At 38.7% G+C, this 22,081-nt stretch overlaps 6 protein-coding genes and 1 non-coding gene across 7 annotated transcripts; 3 read left to right on the forward strand and 4 right to left on the reverse strand.

The window, feature by feature from the left end:
• Nucleotides 1-1,429: 1,429 nt before the first annotated feature.
• CBG27268 lies at nucleotides 1,430-1,677 on the forward strand (the record flags this gene model as incomplete). Its single annotated transcript, XM_045238269.1, has 2 exons — nucleotides 1,430-1,509; nucleotides 1,557-1,677. 2 exons carry the CDS (start codon nucleotides 1,430-1,432, stop codon nucleotides 1,675-1,677), a joined length of 201 nt encoding a protein of 66 aa, XP_045098375.1.
• Nucleotides 1,678-4,902: 3,225 nt separating this feature from the next.
• Nucleotides 4,903-6,873, reverse strand: Cbr-mltn-11 (the record flags this gene model as incomplete). The annotated part of the gene is made up of 4 exons (XM_045238270.1): nucleotides 4,903-5,010; nucleotides 5,282-5,554; nucleotides 5,742-6,750; nucleotides 6,800-6,873. 4 exons carry the CDS (start codon nucleotides 6,871-6,873, stop codon nucleotides 4,903-4,905), a joined length of 1,464 nt encoding a protein of 487 aa, XP_045092810.1.
• Nucleotides 5,605-5,676, reverse strand: CBG28173. Its single transcript has one exon. It is a non-coding gene (tRNA).
• Nucleotides 6,874-8,354: 1,481 nt separating the features above from the next.
• Nucleotides 8,355-15,598, forward strand: CBG04988 (the record flags this gene model as incomplete). Its single annotated transcript, XM_002638080.1, is given in 14 exon segments — nucleotides 8,355-8,408; nucleotides 8,452-8,587; nucleotides 8,633-8,724; nucleotides 8,774-8,882; nucleotides 13,665-13,819; nucleotides 13,822-13,934; nucleotides 14,195-14,321; nucleotides 14,367-14,621; nucleotides 14,675-14,837; nucleotides 14,897-14,934; nucleotides 14,936-15,137; nucleotides 15,249-15,427; nucleotides 15,429-15,491; nucleotides 15,497-15,598. Coding segments are annotated over 14 exon segments (1,788 nt in total), but the record flags the coding sequence as incomplete, so codon positions are not given.
• Nucleotides 15,599-15,836: 238 nt separating this feature from the next.
• CBG04989 lies at nucleotides 15,837-16,123 on the reverse strand (the record flags this gene model as incomplete). Its single annotated transcript, XM_002638081.1, has 2 exons — nucleotides 15,837-16,040; nucleotides 16,085-16,123. The coding sequence occupies 2 exons, from the start codon at nucleotides 16,121-16,123 to the stop codon at nucleotides 15,837-15,839; spliced, it is 243 nt and encodes an 80-aa protein (XP_002638127.1).
• Nucleotides 16,124-17,930: 1,807 nt separating this feature from the next.
• Cbr-srd-30 lies at nucleotides 17,931-19,443 on the reverse strand (the record flags this gene model as incomplete). The annotated part of the gene is made up of 3 exons (XM_002638082.1): nucleotides 17,931-18,221; nucleotides 18,265-18,757; nucleotides 19,265-19,443. The coding sequence occupies 3 exons, from the start codon at nucleotides 19,441-19,443 to the stop codon at nucleotides 17,931-17,933; spliced, it is 963 nt and encodes a 320-aa protein (XP_002638128.1).
• A 266-nt stretch (nucleotides 19,444-19,709) lies between these two features.
• Nucleotides 19,710-20,864, forward strand: Cbr-srd-21 (the record flags this gene model as incomplete). The annotated part of the gene is made up of 3 exons (XM_002638083.2): nucleotides 19,710-19,792; nucleotides 19,833-20,331; nucleotides 20,556-20,864. 3 exons carry the CDS (start codon nucleotides 19,710-19,712, stop codon nucleotides 20,862-20,864), a joined length of 891 nt encoding a protein of 296 aa, XP_002638129.2.
• Between the last annotated feature and the right edge of the window lie 1,217 nt (nucleotides 20,865-22,081).

A 22,081-nucleotide genomic window follows, 5' to 3' on the forward strand; every position in this document is an offset into this window, starting at 1 on the left:
TTTTTTCACGTGGTGAGACCCACCGGCAAAATTGCGTGCGCCTTTAATCGCAACTTGTCTCACGCGAGAGAAAATTTTGCAAATTGTCGAGGTATTTCTCCCATACTCGCCCACCCCTGTCTTCATATTACTAACATTTTTACAGCTCGCAGATTTTTATATCACTTGCAGAAATCGAAATAACAAAGCCAAAAGTTTGAAATTCCAGAATGACCGAACCCTCGACAGCCAATTCTGGCTACCCTGCGACCCTGTTCAACTCTGCGGCCCTGCGCGAAGATGAAATTGCGAGCCAACCTGTACTAGATCCACCAGCAGCACAGTAAGCCAATTCTGTTCAAGAAAAGTTTGACTTAAAAATTTCCAGAATCAACCAATTCGATTCCGATCTCAAATTGAATGAAGCGAAAAAGAACTGGAGGGAATCCTGTGATATTTTGTGTTGTTGCTGTCCTAAAGTTTTTAAAGTTTGAATAGGATAATTTTTTCAGTGTCAGTTTTTTTCATGAGAATAAAATCTTAATTTCTTCTTCTTTTATTTTCTTGCCAAGCTCAAAAAGAGTGTATGTTAACGAAAATGGACCTAGACATGTGAACTTCCCTATTCTCTCGTCAAGGTAACAGAGAACGACAAAGATCGTTTTGATGTTTGTTCTTATTTGAAAACAAACTAAACGCGTGATTAGTTGCCATCTCTTGGTTGAACGAAGACGTTCAATTTCTCAATTTCTCCCTAAAAATGACCACCGTAATCTCCGTTCAACCGCAACTCGACCCGCCACCCCCAGAGCCCCTTCCGTGAGTTTATGGTCCCATTACAATCCAGAGCAACAATTTCAGAATGCCCATTAACAGTACCTCAATTGGAGATCTATCCTGGCTCGATCACCTCTCGTCTTGCTGTAGATGTATTCTGGAGGATTCTTTCAAATGTATTGGTGATTGTTGGCGAGGTTGTCTCGATGGATCTTGCTCGTGCTGCGATGGTACGTGTTGCTGCTGTAACTGTCCGTGCTGTGATGGGTCCTGCTCATGTTGTGATTGCAATAAATGTTGTAAGGGTACCAACTGCGCTTGCTGTGATGGACCAGGAGCTTGTGATTGTGGTGGCTGTGACGGCAGTGGATGTGATGGTAGCTGTGATTGTGGTGGCTGTGATGGTGGATGTGATTGTGGCGGCTGTGATTGTGGCGGCTGTGATTGCAGTTGATAACCAAAATTTTAATTTTATGATTTATATAATGACAATAAAGTACTCTATCTTTAATTATCTTGTTCCTTTCTAATTTCTTTAAGATCCAACATGATGTCTTCTATTCAAACCCAGAACCGGTTCTTGAAAAAATTGATCGGACTTCCCCTCCCTCTCGTTCCCTTTTTTTCAAAGTGATTCGTTTCATTTCACTTCTTCCCTTTCTCTTTCTTCAAAATGACCGATAGTGGATATCCAGCCAACCTGGTTACGGTGCAACCACCATACCATCCACCACCACCGGCTCCAGGGAATGGGTAGGTCAAAATCAAGAAGTCAGCTACAATATTTAAGACAACTTCAGAGAAAAGACAGAAGAGGAGGAAAAGAAAATGTCGGACGAGGATAAATGCTGCTGGTGCATGTTCGCGTGTGATATTTGCACCGAATGGACTTCGATTATTCTGAGTTGTCTTTCTAGATGATGAATTTTTGGATTTTTGAAAATACCGTAAAAACTCTAATAGAACGACACCCGGATCGTCCACTTTGAGCCTAGTCGTTCTATTAGAGGTTTTACGGTAATTTTTTTTTCTGGAATTTTGTTAATTGAGGTGATTCAGCCAGGTCGTTCTTGGGCAGAGCTTCGGAAAATAAATTTTAGAGGTGGCCTTCTATTAAAGGGGTTATAATACAGGTTCAACAGATAGCTCAAAGTACCAGTAGCGGATAATGTTCTTGTACAGTTTAAGGTAATAATATAATTATTTTTACTGCTTCTTTCGTTTTCTTGCCAAGAGTGTAGGACAATGAAAAATTATCTCGACATGTGAACTTTCCTGTTATGTCCCCTGTTCTCACATCAAGGTTACAAAAAAACGCTTTGATGTTTGTTCTTGTTAGAAAACCCACTGAACACGTGATTAGATGCCATCTTTTTGTTGAACGAAGGCATTCACTTTTTAAAAATGACTACCGTAATATCCGTCCAATGGCAACTTGACCCACCATCCTCAGAGCCACTTCTGTGAGTTCATGGCCCCATCACAATCCATGAGAACAATTTCTTGTGTACCTAGCCCAATTGGAGATCTATCCTGGCTTGATCATCTTTGGTCTTGTTTTAGATGTATTCTGGAAGATTCTATCAAATGTGTTGGTGAATGTTGTCGTGGTTAACTAGATGGGTCTTGTTCGTGCTGCGATGGTACATGTTGCCGCTGTAATTGTCCATGTTGTGATGGTTCATGTTCATGCTGTGGGTACGGTGCACGTTGTAATGGGTACTGTGAATTTTGTTGCATTTTGATGGTTGCTGCAAAGGTACGAACGGCTGTGCTAACCTGTGATGGAATCTGAGGTTGTGAAGATAGCGGAAGTGGTTTCAGCTGTTGATCAACATTATAGTCACATGATTAATGTTATGACAATAAAGAGCTCCTCTATTCAAAATTTTTGAAGTTAAGTTTGGCGAGACTTCCATCTGGGCCCTATATTTTTTCTCATGAGCCTATCTCTCACCATAAAGAGTCAAACGTTTTAGTGTGGGTCGAGAACAATATTTTTTTAGAAATTCAAAAATCATTTTGAACTATTTTTCTTGGGGAACGCACGTGGGTTCAGGCGTTATTCAATAATTCGTTCTATTTTCAGAGCAACCAGAATCCGGCATCCGATTGCGAAGACAACAACGACACGAGCTGTGCACATGAGAAGTCGGATGGATCATCGTGAGAAGTCGCATGGATCAATTGGGTTTAATAATAATTGTTATCTCTCTTGTTATATGTCATGAATCTCAATAAATGGTCATATATTGCCTTCCCCTTCCTCGGAAAATTTAGGGAGAACATCAACATAAATGGAGCAGTATTCACCGAAAAAAAAACGAATTCATAGCCTTCTGTATCGTTAAAAAAACAGTAGAAATAACCACGTGAAATCCACGTGTCATTTTGAATTAGATAATTTCGGCTGGCCTACGAGTTAGCTGGGGCGAGCTTTCTGACCCCCTCGCCTGAACCCACGTGGGAACGGCAACATTCGATCTTCAGTTTTTCTCAAAACCAATTAACTTCTTTTTCAAGGACAGATATCTATCTTTTTTCGCTTATCGAATCTAAGTACCGTATCAATAATTTTTTGTTGCGATCACATTTTTACTCAACCAGTTTCCTCTTTTTCATCTTTTCCGCCTTCTTTGGGTCGCCAGAAAGTTCACGTGTTCTCTAATTTGTCGCTAGTAGACATTTTTTGGTCTTCCTATATTTTTAAATCATCGAATGACGACCGACTCAAGTGGAAATTCCATTGGATACCCCGCAAGCATTCTGAAGGATGTTCCAGCGCCTTATAACCCACCGTCAGCAACGGAAGTAGTGGAGAATAGGTAACTTTAAATGGCCTGACCTGGACCGACCGGGGTACCAGAATTATATATATATATATATTTTTTTTTAATTCTTTCTCAAATTGTACTTTTAAAAATGGGACCAACGTGCCCGGAATCCAAAGAAAAGTTCAAGAGTATTCTATAATAGAAACTGGTCCCAGTCTCGCCCTTAGTTGAAAACTTCAAAATATTTTCAGTTCTCCGACGTCTCCACAAAAGCAAACAGTTACCACTCAACCATCGTATGAACCGTGAATGGGATAAACGGTGGGTTTTCGGAAGATGCTCATAACTTGTCTCCTTTCAGGGAAGCCGTGTTCCCGGACAAGGCACCGTGTGTAGATTGTTGTGGTGATCGTTGTGCAGATAATTGCCGCTATTGTTGTGCAGGGTGTGTCGCCGGAATTCCTGAAATGATCATCGGATGCCTTAGGTCCTAAAAAATTGCAGCAAATTTTTTTTCGATTTCAACTTAAGGTTCTCAACCTTTTCTAATTCATTATTTCCAAGTCATGCCTATTTTTTTCTATGAACTTGTTTTTCTTCTTTTCATCTTCTTCTTTTTTTTCTCCTCCCCAAATTAAAACGTCTTCAGTTACGATAGTTCCATTTGATTCTTGACCATTCGTCTTTTTTTTTCAAATGTCGGAACCCACGAAAACTTCGCCCGGCTACCCAGCAGTTCTTCTCAATACAGATTCCCCAATTGTCAGTCAACCGGCACCGGACCCGCCGGCTGGGTATGCCTTTTTTCATTTTAAAATGAAGTAGAACATTTCAGGTACTACAACTTCGACACCGGTATCAAGTTGAAAGCTGCCGAGAGAGATTGGGGAGGATTTTGTACTGCTTTGTGTTGTTGTTGTAAATTTTTAAAGGCGTGTAGAGGAGTTTAATAAATTGTTGAAAATTTCCATTAGTGATTGAAATTTAAATTTTAATTAGTGATTGAAATGATTGGTTTTGAGGCCAATTTTCTACTTTTTAATTGATAAGGCAATTCAATTATTGATCCTAGAATAAATTATCAGAATTTCTGAAACTCCAAAAGCTAAAGTAGAAATCAACGGCGAGCCAATCACCACCCAACCAACTGCTGAAACTTCAGATGAGTGAGTTTTTCGAAATAAGGCTTTTATTTCGGTCGGTCCAAAATCGATGACCGCCGACCAACCGCCGACCCAACCGACAAACAGCCGAGCGATCCGCCAGCTCAGTCCGCTGTCGATTGGCTGGGTCGGCGGTCGGTTGATCGGATGAAATTCCCGCCCAAATGGAAGCCTTATTTTAAAATATTCCAGACTTCAATTTGAAAACTTCAGATACTACGATCCAACACCATGGAGTACAAACTGCTGTTCGATTCCAGAAGGATGCTGTCTGGATAAGTGTCGATGTCTCTGCTGTTGCTTATACTGTTGTACCCCTCGGCAATAAAATAATGTTTTATTATTGATACCTAACTCCACAAAAACTCAACTCAACCAACTAGGAGATGCAAAAACTGTCACCACTGCTCCAGTAGATTTCCAAGACGGAGATAATGCATAAGGCGAGAGTATAACAGCTGAAACAAATTGAGGTGACAATATAATAGGGGACAACGCGAATGGGGACAGTATCAATGGGTTCAGTGCCAGTGGGTTTAGTACCAAAGGTCCCATACAAAATGGACTTAATATTAGTGGGGTCATAACTTGGGGTGACAAGATAAACGGAGAAAAAATGAGAGGAGATAAAACGAATGGGTTCATGACACCTGGGCAAAGAATGAAAGGGTTGAATGCTAGAGGAGAGAGGATGATAGGGACCATGACGAATGGGTTAAGCACAACGGGAGAGAAGATTCGGGGAGAGAGGATCACGGGTACCATAAGCCAAGGAGATAGGATCATGACTCCGTATATTGCAGGCGATCCAATAAGAGAGACGATTAGGATTGGAGAGAGGATGGTAGGTTGGGAGACGGACTGAAAATTAGAACTTTGAGAAATAAATTCAACAAAATGAAAAAAGATTTCTCCCCGGCCGAGAATTGAACCCGGGTCTCGCATGTGACAGACGCGGAGACTCACCACTATACTACCGTGGACACAATTGGAAAGAGACAGCAATGACAAATGAAAAGAGTGAGACCCGTGGAAAAAAGAGACTTACCACTGGATCGAAAACAAAGTTGGTGAATGTAACAGGTGACAAAACAATATCATTCCTTCGCGCCTCGAATTTTATTTTCTCTTTCGCCAAGTCTCCAATAGTTCCCATGATGTTTCTGTCGATTTCAGACCGACTCATTCCCTTGACTCTGTTCAAAAATTCTGGATTCTTATGAACCGAATTGTTCCCATAAATCAGTTCCATTTGATCATGCCGCATGATTGTATACCCAGTTCGATTCATTTCCCGAAGCTGCTCCATCGAAAAAGTCTTATCCAATAATTCAAAAGTTTCAATCTTTCTCGCTTCCAATGGATATTTCTCAGTCACATTTTCTTTTGTAAAATACAATGGTTGCCCTTCAGGACCCCTTTCCGACTGAAAATTTTGCTCAATCTTCTGCTCAACTCGTTCCATAGCTTCATCAACTCCAGTAGCTTCGGTGATAAAGTCAAGAAGGTCTGATGTATCTTTGTTGGCCGTTAGAGACCCCAGCAAGTTTTGTAGGGACACTTCTTTCTCAATTTCTGATCCATCGTGATGAAGAGAGAATAGAGAAGGGGATAGGATGTCAATCTGGAAATTAATTGTATAAGGATTACTGTAGCCTGCACCCACCTCATCCTTCTTCTCGTCCTCATTCGCTGGAACCACACTCATCATCTTCGGACTAAAGATCCTTACTACCTTCCTGTCGAAATCCGTTGTATTCTGCCCTGCCATTGTCAATCCTAGTTTTGCTGCGCCTCTGATCAACCGCATAGGAATCAACATCATCCGATCCTGATCCGTTAGATTTCCAGCTTTCTTATGAACCATGGATTTGAGATTATCATCTCTGATATACTTTTCCAGATCCATTAGCTCCTGGGCGTCGGAATCATTGGGGTTCAGACCTTCTGCAGCTTCTGTGAATACGTTCATCCGTTTCTGGAACATCTTTTCCATTTCTTTCCGTTTCTTGATTTTTTGAGCCTTCTCCGAGATTCGAGTGATCGTATCTTCCCATCTGAATTATTAAAAAGGAATTTTCGAAGTCTCAGATAAAAGTTTCTTACTTGCTTGTGTTCCGTTTGTTCTTGATGATCCTTAATGTATGAGATAAATGTTTTGCCAAAAGGTGAATTCTCATTTTCTGACTTCAAAGAGTAGCTGGGTCGACTTTGAACCTTAATTTCTCTCTTCAATCTCCTCCTTCTCCTTTTCGATCTTCTTAACTTCAGTTTCTCATCTCGAATCTTTCTTTTTATTTCTGAAATTTCAAATTTCAAAATTTGAAGCTTTCTATACAGTTCACATCAGCTAACGTATTCGCTCTAATAGAAACACACCCTATATGAACTCTTCGAGCTCAATTATCTCGGTTCTTATGAGAGATATCAAAATCTTGTCAACTGGTAAAATGTTGGGGATGTTATGATAAACATTTTATTTTTTCAGAGGAAGCGAGATAATTGCGCTCAAAGTGAAAATACGGTATTTTTGGAAACTCACTTCGATTAAAATATTTTCTCCTGCGCCTCAATAAATTTGTATGTGCATCCTTTTCCAACTCCAATAAACATTTTGCATGCTCCCATATTGTTTCTGCCTTGGATGCACATTTTTGATGAGCCTCTTGTTGATATTTCTCAACCAATGGAATCCTAAAAATCTTTTATATTTTTGTCGAATTCGCTCTAACTGACCTTCTAGTAGCAATTGCTGCGATCACTCCAGAGAACCCTTGTGTGCTCCAATGCTCCAACAGCTCTTCCCCGGATTCTGTAGACATATCCACGTGGAACGCCTTATCTTTATATTGGGGTGATTTGAGGAGTTGTTCTTTGGAGAGTCCATATTTTGTAACATCGATTTTTGATTTCGGAACGGAGTAGGAAATTTGAATAAATGAGAAAAAGAGTAAAAAATAATAGTAGTTCATAAGAGCAATGAAAACACAAAATGAGATCAGAAAGTTCAGACGCTTACTAGCCAGTTTATCAATGCTGACCCCATTATGGTGTTCGTTTTGACGCGTGGTGATAAGCGAGTAAGTCTGGTTATAATAAGGATTTTCACTTTTTTTTGTTATTCTTCATGTTGTCGTAGTAAATGAAATGATGTAATGAAAATTTCCGTCAGATCAAAATGAGATGAATCAGATATGGTGGCGGTCGACAGCGGTCCTACTTTTAATAATCTTTCTGGTAATACAGAACCTCTGATACTTCACCTAGTTTATTATTAATTCATTGTTTATTAAAAAAAGTTCACACTTCCTTTTGGGATTCATTGGCGATCCAACTGGACAATTGAATGCTTCAGCAAATGATTTCATGTTTGCCAACGGACCATTCACTCGGAAATTATCCGTCGGATGTTTCTGTTTGAGCTGAAGAGCTAACGAATGATGGGGTTTTGGTCCACACCAGTTCTGAAAATATAAGTTTTAGATGAGCAAATTATTGTTCTTCGATTACCACCACAACCAATTTTCATCATCCAATGAAAACAATAACAATCGTCCTCATTTGGATCTTAGCTCTCTACGCTGCTCTACTGATTGTCAAGAATAATGAAAAACCTCAAGAACCTTCAGCTACACTTTCAAGGTCAGTCCTAGAGCCCATCAAGCATAAAGGAGTATGCAAGTCTCCAGAATGTATCACTTTGGCTCATCAATTGGTATAAAAACTATTCTTTTTCATTATTATTCAAAACAATTCAGCACAACTGGCGGGATGTGTCTGTAGATCCTTGTCAAAACTTTTACAAAGCAGTCTGTGGCAAATACAACGAGCATTCTCTATATAACGAAGCCAGTCTTTCTCGAAACACAAAAATTGTTGCCAATGTTATCAAAGGTGATTATTTTCATTGTGATATGATACGAGAGATAGTGACTTCAGAATATCTTCACAATGATTTTTCATCCAGCTCCAAATCAGAAAATGCGATAAAACTTTTTTTTGACAAGTGTGAAGCGACAAAAAGAATGAATGTGAGGGTCTGAAAACGGTATAAGTTAGTTTACTGACATTTTTCAGCAGACATTGGTTACTCTGAATGAGAAGCGAGAGATTTTGAAGATGATCAAACAATTTGGTTCATGGCGGTTGCTCAGCAAAAGCTGGAACGAATCGGAGTTTGATTCGAATGGTAAAAACTTACAAGGGAGGTGTTTTTAAAAAGGCTTTCAGAATTTGCTGAAATTTTGTACCAAGGTACTTTCGAACATGCTGAAAAAGGTTTCAGCAATATCTCGGTCATAACCCTAACAGGAACCAAAATATGGGCTCTCAAATTGTTTCCAGTACTAAATTTTGGTCAAAAATGAGCATTTTTAGAGCTTTAAAAGTCTTTTTCCATGATTTTTTCAAATGCGAAACTCATTTTTGAACACATTTCTATCATCTAAAGTCGTTTTTAAACAGTTTCAAGAAAAAAATGTTTCGATTTTTTTCGGAAAAAATCCCCATATCCCCCCACACTAATTTTTGCGAATTTTTAAAATTTTTTTTGAAAATGCAGAAAAGTGCTTCACACGTTCAGAAATATGATGGAAACATCATTCTCACAAATTTTGGCAGCCAGATTTGGTCTATCAGCTCCAATGATTCTCCAAATATGATTATTGCTAGAACTTTGAAATGATCAAAATGTCTCAAATATTGCTGAAAATCAACTTAAATGTACAGACATGTATTAAAATCACATATGTGATCGATTTTGCAGAGTCTAATTTCGAAAAGACCATTTCTACAGTCAAAATATATTGTTTTTTAAACGATAGAATAATGTCTGGCCCGTCGAAAAATCCATGTTTTGAAATTTTTTTTTAATTTCAAAAGCCTTGTTTTTGGCATTTAAAAAACTAGGAAATTCATGAAAAAGTATAATTTGTATCTAGAGAACCAAAACGGATACAAGAAATTTGTTTCAAATAAAGTTTTACCACAGTGGGGGTCGAACCAGCAGATTCGCTCCTAATGAGTCACCCTCTTACCACAACACCACACAACCGACGTTTTCTTCTCACGCGGAGGGCGTATAGGAAAGAGGGGAAAGCCACGTCGAATTCGAGGTCAAATTTTCAGACGAAGATTTTCAGCTTTCTGATGAGAATGGGACCTAGGTTTATTTGTTATCGTGTAGAGGAGGTGTCAAACTATAAATACTGAAATTTTCAGCAAATTCCCAAAGCCTTTTTTAAAAACGTTCCCTTGCTAGTAATAACAGAAAATCAAACAGGTTTCCAGAAATGATGTCCAACATGGCAAAGCTTGGGGCATTCAAATTTGGGTTCTTTGAAGTTGACCATCTTAATACATATTTCGATGTGAATTCCGTAAATATGACTGCTGGGGAATTAGAAAAGGTTATTAAATTGGTCCAGTATCCACGTGTACATCGTAAAAGGGTACATCTAGTTCTCAGAAAACATTGGCTACTAGGGTGCATGGGGTTTTTTGGTACAGGTGTACCGATTTTTGATGTCACTTGGATCCTGGCCCTGTTTAATTTTTCCGAAAATAAACGTTTTCTTTCAGGATATTTTCGAGTTTTTGAAAGTGAATAATGTTTTGTTCGATTTCGAATCAGCTCGAAATGATGTCCGAAGTATTGCAAAACTAATTCATGATATGGCAGAGCTCTTGTCGTTAAGTGGAAATGTATCCGAAAGTGAACCGTCAAACTTCCTTTAAAGACTAAAGCGCAAGTAAACATGCAGGAGAAAGGAATAGACAAAATGCAAGGAAGTGTACCAAGTATTAATTTCGAACGAATCGCAAAAAATCTGTTCAACCCGAAACGGAAAGATGTGGTTTGGGAGAAATTGAAAACGAAGTTTTACTCGTTTCCCGGTCATCCATACTTCTCAAACAAAACTAGAAATGTGAGAAGCATTCCAGTTTCGTTAAATTCATAATCATCGTCTTCAGATTGAGACAGTTCTGAGAAGCACACCCAGAAAAACTTTGGCGAACTACCTGATCTATATTTTCATGAGAAACTTGAATGAACAAACCAGCGAAAAGACAATGAAGCAGGAAATTTGTGATGCGGTTACAAATATCCTATATTCCAAATTCAATAATTGATATTTCAGCATGTCATGAACATATTCCCGTTGGCCGCTCTACGCGTTTATGTTCGCAATCACTACGACAAGGAGAATCTGGAATTGGCTTCTGAAATGGTTGAAGAAGTTCGGGAAAACCTGATCGAAACATGGCTCCACGGGGCTTCATGAGAATACAAGAATGAGAGCAATTCGAAAAGCAGAGCTTATGAAGAAAGTGATTGGCTATCCACAAGAATTTGAATTTCCTGGAGCGTTAGACAGCTTTTTCGAATCTGTTAGTTTGATTAAATGAGCTATAATGGAATTCTTCGTTACAGGTAACCTTTTTGGACACTGGTTCTTACTTCACGACATTCAACAAAGCACTGAAACTACAAAAAGAGCAGTACTTTGATTATCACTGTGGAATTCTTTCAATTGAACCTACCAAAAAATATGTGACATCAGGAGCTTATTATCAACCTTTAAAAAATACTCTCAGTTTGTAGGAAATTTCAAAGAAGCTTACACGTCATCCCACTTTCAGCGTTATGGATTCCATTCATCGATGATCCTTACTTTGACTCTACCTATCCAAAATATGCGAAAATCGCGAGTATCGGAGAAGCTATTGGTCATGAAATGGGTCACGGATTTGATACGACGGGAAGGAAACGTGATGAAAATGGAAAAGAACATGATTGGTGCTCCCGAAGACTCGGCTGAATACGATAGAAAAGCACAGTGTCTGTTGGACCAATACAACAACTACGATGACCCAGATTTCGGAAGAAATGTTAGTTTGAAATACGGAAAATGTATATCAAAGCTAAAGTATTTCAGTTGAATGGATCAACGACTATTAAAGAAATGGCTGCGGACATAATTGGGATTTCTGTCACATTGAAAACTTACAACAAAGTAGATTTCGCTAATGAGCCCAGTATTTTCGGATTCGAAGATGAGAAACCGGACAAACTATTTGTCCATTTGACAGCTCTGGTGATTACAAAAATTAAATGTACTAAATTTTGCCGCTTTTCAGGGTTGGTGCCGCACTAGAGACACCACTCCACTAGCTACGCAATTTATGGCAGTTCATCCAACGAGCAGTTTCCGTGTGAACGGTATTTTTTCAAATATGAAATCATTTGCCGAGGCGTTCAATTGTCCAGTTGGATCACCAATGAATCCCAAAAAAGAAGTGTGAACTCTTTTAACTAGATCAGTGATTTCAATAAAAAATTAGTGTAATTTATCAACTACTCAAACGTGGTACTGACACGTGTTGCTACTTACAATCAGACATCCCAAACCAAGTATCAATATTCAGCTCAGAAATGAACATGGATACTGTAAGTGACTTGGAAAAATTATAGCTACAATGGATTCTCTAATTTCAGAAGATGTCAAACCGAAATTCTGATGATCACTCTTGTTTCTATCATCTGAAAAGAATTATCATTGTTTGTTTGATTGGTTTCTGTGTTGGCTACACTTTCGCATCTTTAATTCTGATGCCAAAAATTGCAAAAACTTCGAGACCGGGATTTCAGCAAAATTCTGCGCCTGTCAAACATAAAGGTGTCTGTAAATCTCCGGAATGTGTCACTCTGGCTCATCAATTGGTAAAAAACAGATATCTAATTTTCTAAACTTGCTGAAAATTGCAAATTTTTCAGCACAATTGGCGAGACGTTTCAGTTGATCCTTGTCAAGATTTCTATGAAGCGGCATGTGGAAAATATAACGAACATACCATATCCCTTGGTACCAGGTTGTTTGAAAAATCGAAGATTGTGAAAAATCTCGTCAAAGGTTTGTATATGATTTTTCTTGAAATTTCACAGAAATTTTATAGAATTCCTGGACAAAAATGAGCCATCTGAGTCGAAATCTGAGCAAGTTATGAAATGGTTTTATGGAAGATGCAAGGAGTATAATGCGCTCAATGTGGGGGGATTAAAAATTATTGATACAAAAAAAATGGATTTTCAGGAGACCCAAAATTTGGAAAATATGAGAATGGAGCAATTGAAATTGATCAGGAAAATTGGATCGTGGCCAATGTTGGATGGGAAATGGAAAGAAGAGGATTTTGCTTCGGTCGGCCGGAAATCGGCGACCGCCGACCGACCGCCACCAACATGCACAAGAGAGTGTTTACGCAGGCAACACCGATCGAACCACTGTCGGTCGACTGTCGGTCGACTGTCGGTCGACTGTTGACCGACGGTTGACCGACGGTTGGTCAGCGGTCGGTCGGTGGTTGGTCAGCAGGTCGGTGGGCGGTTGATTGGCCGTCAGTCGGCGGTCGGTCGGCGGCCAGTCGGCGGTCAATCGGCGGTGGGTCGGCAGGTCGGTCGGTCGGGGGTCGGTCGACGTTTGGCCGACGGTTGGTCGACGGCCAGTCGACGGTCGGTCGACAACCGGTCAGCGTGGTCAGTGGTCTGCCTCACTAGGGAAGGTTGTGAAGTTAGGTTGGAGTTTCGGGTCGAGACCTATGTCATTCGAAAGCTGAGAACACGCCCTTTCCGAATCTGTTTTCCGTTTTTGCTGCGGACCTACCAGTTTCGAGAAAAATAGGTTTTAAATTTGGGTTACTCTGGATTTTCTACTGATTTCTTCAATTAAAATGGGAATTTTGGATCGCGTGAGCACTAAATACTTACCTAAATACAATTGAAACAATAGAAAATGTTGGCTCAGTGGTCTAAATTTAAAACTTATTTTTCTCGAAACTGGTAGGTCCGCAGCAAAAACGAAAAACAGATTCGGAAAGGACATGTCCTCAGCTTTCGAATGATATAGGTCTCGACCGGAAACTCCAACCTAAGTTCACAACCTTCCCTAGTCAGATAAATCGAAACTTTCAGATATGTTATCTCAGATAACAAGATTTGGTGGTACGCGCTTGGGATTTTTCAATTTAATATTGACCAATGAAATTCTGTTCATTCATGATCCGTCTGGTATAACACAAAGTATAGAGGAAGTTGAAGAAGTAAGACTTTTCAATTTTTTTTTTGAAATTTTGGAAATATGCAAATTCAGGTTCTCATGGATATTGTGAAGTTGTCAGGGTCTCATCCGGATAGTAAAATGATTCAGAAGGATATAAAGGATTTGATGAAATTGAATGAGGAGTTGGCAGGGGTAAAATTGGATTTATAAATTCTTAATTTTGATAATAATTCAGTTCAACATAACTTCCCAAAACGAAGTTTCCGTGGGACAACTACAGGAACAAGTTCCAGTTTTAGATTTTCAAAGGATTATCAAAAACCTTTTCAATCAAAAAAACAAAGCTTTAATTTGGAATAAACTTCAGGAAAAAATATTAGGCCTCGCTCAACCGATATTTTTCAATGAGACGAGAAATGTAAAAATGTCATTAGTATCTGAGAAAATCCGTAAATTTTCAGCTTCAAAAAATCCTAGAAACCACTCCGAAACGAACACTTGCTAATTATTTAATTGCTAATTTAATAATGCGAATGTCTATGGGAAATCAAATATTGGATTGTGGAATGGTACCAAAAAAAATTTGCGAACTGCGAGAATTTTAAACATTTCAGATTGTGATTCGAAATCTTCCATTGGCCTCTTTACGAGTTTTCACCCGAAATCATTTTAACAAATTCAACCTGGATATGGCATCTCAGTTGGTTGAAGATATCAAAGAGAGCTTGAAGCAGACAATTCAAGAATCCACGTGGCTTCAGGAGGAAACCAAAAAGAGTGCACTTTTGAAACTAAAGCATATGAAAAAGACAATTGGATATCCGAAAGAGTTGGAGGTTCCAGGAGCATTGGATGTATTTTTTGAATCTGTTTGATTCTTGGAATTTCGGAAAAAAAATTAACAATAAATTCACATTTTCAGGTAGATATGTCCAACAAGGACACATATTTTGCAGCTATCCTTGAGATCAACAGATTCCAAACGGAGCAAACTTTCAATAACCTTGCTTCCCTTCTCCCTATGGTCCCCGATGTGAAATTATTGGACTCGAATGCATTCTATCACATGGATGAGAATCATTTGAGTGAGTTTACTAAGCCACCAGACTTCATGGTCCCTGCAAAAAAAAAACTAAAAATTCAGAGCTGAACGTTGCGATTCTGGATGATCCATTTTTTCATCACCTATCCGACATACGCCAAAATAGCAAGTATCGGAGAAGTGATTGGACATGAAATTGGGCATGGATTCGATACGGATGGCCGGAAACGAGATGAGAAAGGAAAGAAAAGAGATTGGTGGACACCCGAAGACTCCAAGGAATATGACAGAAGAGCTCAGTGTCTCATTGATCAGTACAACAATTATGATGACCCGGATTACGGTAGAAATGTGGGATTTTTTTCTGAATTTCTGATGTTCTGAATTTCTGAATTTTGGAACTTTTGAACTTCTGAACTTCTGAACTTCTGATTTTTGTGGCTAGAGCCTACAGTAACATTTTTATTTCAGCTAAACGGTTCAATGACTATCGATGAAATGGCTGCGGACCAAATCGGTGTTGAGCTATCCTGGAAGACTTATAATCGAGTGGATTTCTCGTTGGAGCCCAGCATTTTTGGATTTGAGGATGAAAAACCGGACAAACTATTTTTCCATTTGACAGCTCTGGTGAGTCCGAAAAAATGGTATCAATGCTTCAATTTTTTTAAAGAACTGGTGCGGTCCAAGACCTAAGCGTCCACTATCTTATCAACAAGAACAAGTACAAAAGCGTTTGCAAAAGCGTTCAACTGTCCGGTTGGATCGCCGATGAATCCGGAGAACAAGTGTGAATTATTTTGATGTACTGTACTTTATTTGAAGCTCTTAAAATATTCGAAAATAAGAATTAATTAGTAAATGTTCAGTTTGTAATAGACACAGTAGTACTTTTCATCCGGATATCTCTTCGATGTTCCAATGCTTCAATATTCATAAGTGTTTCAATAACTTTGTATTAAAGGTACTGATTATCTGGCATGATAGGACTGAATAAGATTCGACATTTTTATTTGGAAAAATATTTATGTTGAATAAATGTTCATAGTTCCAACATATCTTTCAGATCATGAGCATGCATTCCCGCCACTAAAGAAGATCCACCATCAACCACAATCGATTGTCCGATGATATAGGATGCACGTTTACGATCAGCCAGGAATACAATCAATTCTGCGATGTCCTCCGGTTTTCCCAATACTCCAGCAAGAATACACTCTTTACGAGAGACGATAAAAGCTTCGGCCTAAAAAAAGACTTTCTTCAAAACAGAAATCTGTAATACCTCACCTTATCCTGAACTGGATCCGGTAGTCCCATTGCATTCATGAATCCAGTGGAAACTGCTCTAGGATTGACTTCATTGACACGTACTCCATATTAAATCAAATCAATAGCCACACAACGGGTGTATTGGTCCAAAGCGGCTTTGGCAGATGCGTAGTATGGAGCCAGGGATAACTGAAAGACAAAAATTTCTGTTCAAACGGAATTTCAAAATAATACATACCGCTTGTGGTACTGAAGCAATACTGGACACCAGACATGAGCGGAATTCCTTATTCCTTATTCCTTATTCCGGGTGTTTTTTCTATTCCTTATTCCTTATTCCGGATTTTAAATTTTTCATTCCTTATTCCTTATTCCTTATTCCTGATTTTTAAATTGTTATTCCTTATTCCTTATTCCTTATTCCTGATTTTTTTTGTTATTCCTCTTCAAAAATTTAAAAATTTTTCTATCAAAAATCAGAAAAAAAATCTCAAAACTGGGAAAAAAAATTTGAACGCTCTAAATTGCCGCGTAAAATTTTGCTCAACGGAGCACCTTTGCACCGTTTTTCGAAATTTTTTTTTTTGGAAATCTTGGAAAAGTTATGCGTTTTTCTCAGTGTTTTTTTCGAAATAAATTTGGTTTTTACAATTACTAAATACTTCAGAAAAAATGTCTAAAAAACCGAGCAAGTTTGACGAATTCTTCGTCAGAACAGAAAACGAGGCAACTTGTAAAGAATGACGCGAAAATTATTTGGACAAAAACGAGTGGAACGAATTCTGCTTCTTATCATTTGAGCAGATATCATCCGAAATTAGATGAAACGGTTTTTTTTGTCAATTTAAAGTTTCCAGGATTAAAAGCCAATATTTCTATTTATCGAAAGGACTGGATCTGTTGGTGGCGAATTCGGAAGAACGAGTTAAATTCCTTATTCCTTATTCCTTATTCCGGGTGTTTTTTCTATTCCTTATTCCTTATTCCTTATTCCGGATTTTAAATTTTTCATTCCTTATTCCTTATTCCTTATTCCGGATTTTAAAATTGTTATTCCTTATTCCTTATTCCTTATTCCTGATTTTTAAATTTCATTCCTTCTTCCTTATTCCTTATTCCGGATTTTCAAAATTTTTATTCCGCCCATGTCTGCTGGACACATTAACAATTTCTCCCTTTGTCTTTATCAAATGCTCCTTGGTCTTCTTGATCATTTCGACGACCGCTTGGAAGTTCAATTGAAATGTTTTATGGTACAAATCCATAGATTGATCGGTGCACATGGTTCCGTCAACGATGTTAGCGCCAGCGTTGTTAACCTGAAAAGTTAATCAGCTGAAAATCGGAAAGTCTAGAAAAATAAGACTAGCTCCGAGCAATTTTCACAGTTCAGATTGTTTTTAACCAATTCCTTCCTAATAAGCAAACAGCTATTTAGAAACTAAGATCATACATAATTGCAGCTGTTCGCATGGTCCTTCTCTATTTTTATCAAGTTTTTGGTCTCAGCAACGTTTATTTTATTCCACAATTAGCAATCTTCGAGAATACTCGAAAAAGTAAAAAATCATGAAAAAATTTAAACACAGGTGATTCGCGAACAATCCGTTACGGACGGTCAGCGTTCGGGCGTGGTCGAAATAGGGACCGCATACGGACCGCACGCGACCCGTTTTCAGAAAACTACAACACATTTTACCGTATTCCTCCGTATTCTGTCCGTTCGCGAACTCCCTATCCGATCCGCTTGCGAATGATGAACAAACGGATCCGTTCGCGAACTTAAAAAGTAAGATCATATATAAATTCCAAACATTTCAGAAATATCAGTAATATCAGATTAAATGTTCGAAAACAAAATAAATTAATTAGCAAAAGTTCCTGTTGTGATCGAAACAACAGTTCTTTTCATGCTGCTATCTCTTCGATGTTCCAGTGCCAGCGAATCAGTTCTTTCTCTTTTAATAGCAAAGAAATTTCGATAATGTGGCACAAAGAGCATGTAAGAAAATGGAGACAGGATTGGAGAGCACATGAAAACCAAAGAAATCATATAATCCAAATACTCTTGTTGCACCCATCCAGAATACTGTAGGGCGAAAATTGTGACCCCCGTGAAGATGAAAATTGGGAGGAATACTTGAAAGGTGATTATCTGAATGTTTAAATGTATGTTAGTACGTGCTTTGCTCTCAAACCTTCACAAGAACCCGATTCAATTTCTTTGTATCGCTTGTGACCGCCCCCATCCGGAGGGAATAGTTTAATAAAACATCTCGGAGCCAAATGTAGGTCAAGAGCACCAAGAATGCAGTAATTGCCAATTGAACAAACACTGTTATGGTAGAATAATAGATCAGAGATCCTGTTAAAATAATGTTAGGAGCTTCATCCAATCCCAATTCTTCCGGAGCAATCGTATTGGTTTTCAGGTTGAAGAAACTGATCCAGGTAGTCATATGGAAGAAAGAAGGAATAGAGAGACAGAAAGCAGTAAGGAATAGAGTTCTGGCTTTTGGATCACGGACATAAAGGATGTAATAACGGAAGATGTAGGAGCAAATCATCCAGATGAGGTTGTGTTCCAGGAAGCAAGTCATGAACATGTGGCCAGCATAACAAGCAACAGGACCAAAGTAGGTGCAAGGACCCGAAGGGATCAGGAAGACATGGATACCATCGGTGACGATTCTGGAAGAGAGACCACATACTCAAGGCCAGTGTGAGATTTTCGTAACTTTCTCAGCATTATTTTCCTAGGCCGTCCTAGTCGATGTTCCATAAATGGTCTCACACTCGCCTGGTGTGCTTTCAAACCATGGTGACCTAGCTTTTGCAAGTTAATTTCTCTAGACCACCAACTTTTACGGCCTAGAAACGGCCTGATGTTAGCACGTAAAATTCCTAGTAAATTTTACTATGGTGGCCTAACTTTTGAAAGTGGATTTTTCTTGGCCACCAACTTTTATAACTTTTATGGTATAGGAATGACCTAATATTTACCTGGAGGGTTTTCACTGCTATTTCAATATGGTGGCTAATATTTTGCAAGCTGAGTTTTCTCGGCCATCAACTTTAAAGGTTCGTTCGGTCAAAAATTCTTTCAAAAACTGTTAGAACGAAAAATTTCTTCCGAAAAACTGGCCCTGCTTCAAACGACCTTCAGACCACTATCTACAGTAGTCCCCTATCAATCACCTCATCATTACAAAAGCATTAATCAACGATGTCATGATATCCGTAGTAGTTTTGATTGTGATTACCACCGAACACAACCGCATGATTGGTGGCGACTTGGTCAACGCCAGGAACATCATAAAGGCATTGAATACAACACCCAACGACGAGAAAATCGTATGTATCACCTGATACGACATTGCTCACAAATGAGCAAAACTCGACGATTCTTTAGTAGTCACTGTGCCACTTGTTTTTACAGGAAATTGCTATCTTTCGCTTTTCAAATTCTTTTCTCTCTCTTCTAGACACATTCCCATTTCCTTTTGTCTAGCTTATTAGTAATTGACTATCGAAGACCATCTATTCGTATTAACTACGAAATGATTCAAGAGCTCTTATCGGTTTCGGTGTCTTATGGAGTACGATATTGATTTATGCAGCGTTGACAAAAAGTCCAGCTGTGATGAGACCATGTGTTATCATTATTGTGATAAAATGTTCCACAGATCTTGTTGCTTCGATTTTGAACTGTTTTTTGAGTGAGAGGTAGGTTCAATAGTCTTTCAAAGCTCATGTAATTTTCTAGGCTTGTCACAACCGGCAAAAATTTTTATATTATCTCCGAGGGTTTTTGTCGGTTCACATCTTACCAAACCTGCTTCTCTAGCCATATGCTTTTGGTCAGCTTGATCCAACAAAACCTAATTTGGCTCATTTGCTCATACATCTTCCGATATTACATCCTACACTATCATGACCCATCCCTCAAAACTTTTCTATTCTCTGCAATCCTAGCCTACATCCCTTCATTTGCTCACTCTATCTACTGGATTATATATTGTTATATCTGGCTTCTTGATTCGGAAAAATATTCTCCAAAAATGTTCACAAAACCCGAAGATCTTGCTATGGCGGGAAGTGTCGTTCATCAACCTAGCCAAATTACATTTTTCGTACTTTCGGTGTTATCAGTTCTCGTGTTTTCAGTTTATGTTTGGATCAGTCGGGAACTCGCGAAATTTTTGAACGAGAAAACTTCGAGATTATCGAAGATAGCAATCATTTTGAACACTCAGCTGGTGAAGGTTGGTAGGAAAAAAACTACTGTATTACCCACACTTTCCAGTTTGAGCAACTTTTTCTTAGCTCCTATGGAAGATATGAAATAGCGGTCAACTGATAAAAATGTCTGTGATTATATGATAAACAATTTATCAGTTGATAACTTTTTATATTTTTGACAGAAACCGGAATAAATTGGCTCAAAGTTGAAGGTTTCACATTAACTTTCTAAAAGTATAATTTCCAGGCCATTCACTTCCAATTCCTGATACCTTTTCTAACCATATCCGGAATATCAACACTATATATGATACATTATTCTTTGATTGACCCTATTCAAATCCAAGCACTTCCATCAATATTCCTGTCAACTACTATGAGCATTTTCCCGATGAGCTATATCATTTTTATGCCTCCTTACTTCAATTTCTGTTTTGGAAACCCGAAAAAAGAAGCCACTCGATTGATCAAATCTAATTTGAAAATTGGGTCTACTGTAGTTGTAACAGTGCAATCTACTACTGGTGTTTATCCATTATCACATAATACGATTTGAAACCATTCTTATAATAAATAAATGAAATTGTGTATCTTTGTCTCTCTGTTACTTCGTCCGCACGTTTTTGAAAAGCTTGAAAGTCAAATATTAGGTTGGCAAGAAAATAATGGTTGCTTTTATGATCAATTAAAACTATTATAAAAAAGAAATTAGACAAGATTAATTCAAAAGCTGTTTGCCATAATTATCAACTACTTATCGCCAACGTCCGGGCAAAGAATGGATTCCGCTGTAAAAGAACCCCACTGGCTACGACTCAAAATAGGCGACTACCGATTTTTTGGTCTTAACGCGGCTTTCGAAGTGGTTCTCGGCTAATGAGGGTCTCATCGATCTGAGTAAGTGTAAATCGGAAGGTGCCCAATCAGGGCTATTTGGCGGATAAGGGAGAGCTTCCCAGCCCTATTCCTCGATTTTCTGCTGAGTGACTTTTGACACATGCCGACGAGCATTATCATAAAGGAATTTCGTCGCTGGTGTAGTCAGACCTTGACGTCTTAACGCCTGCTGCATTTTGCCCAATTATCGTTGGTAGAGTTAAGTAGTGGCCGTTAGACCTTTTTCCAGAACTTCAAAAAATACAAGACCCTTGCTATTCCACTATTCACAAAGCATCACCTCATGTCCGTGTATCTCTGGTTTTGAGTTGTTTTGGCCGGTTCTCCGGGGGTAACCATTGTCTTTTTCAAGTATATTATTGTATTGAATCAATCAGATTGAATTCACATCACAGGCACACCCTCAAGCGCATTTTTTTGAATGGCATTTTCAAAACTAAATTTCCTTTTCAAAAAACAGACTAAACTACTGAAGTTATATATGAAACGATGCGCAATGAAACGTTCTTTCGAATAAAAAACAGTGTATCGAAAAATGTTCACTGGAAAGCAAAATACGTTTTGACGAACTCGCCACTCATTATTTTCTTGCCAACCTAATATAAATTGACGTGTCATTTTAAAGGTGGGGGGACATGAAAAAAATAAATTTCTCGAAATTCCGTTTTTATACGCCCCTCGTGGAGTTGAACTTGTGGGGGCGAGGATTGAGGGTGCGGCGCCGCTACCGACTGAGCTACGCGGGAAAAGAAAAAGCGGCAGCCAGATTGCATACATAAAGGCGCGGACGACAGCTGTACGCGGAGTGACATTAAGCGTTGTACACCGTCACGGTAGAATACATACTCTGGCCCCAAAAATCCCCCGTAAAATCTC

Source organism: Caenorhabditis briggsae (genome assembly GCF_000004555.2).
Source record: "Caenorhabditis briggsae complete genome, chrV, whole genome shotgun sequence".
In the NCBI taxonomy this organism is placed as follows: Eukaryota; Metazoa; Nematoda; class Chromadorea; order Rhabditida; family Rhabditidae; genus Caenorhabditis; species Caenorhabditis briggsae.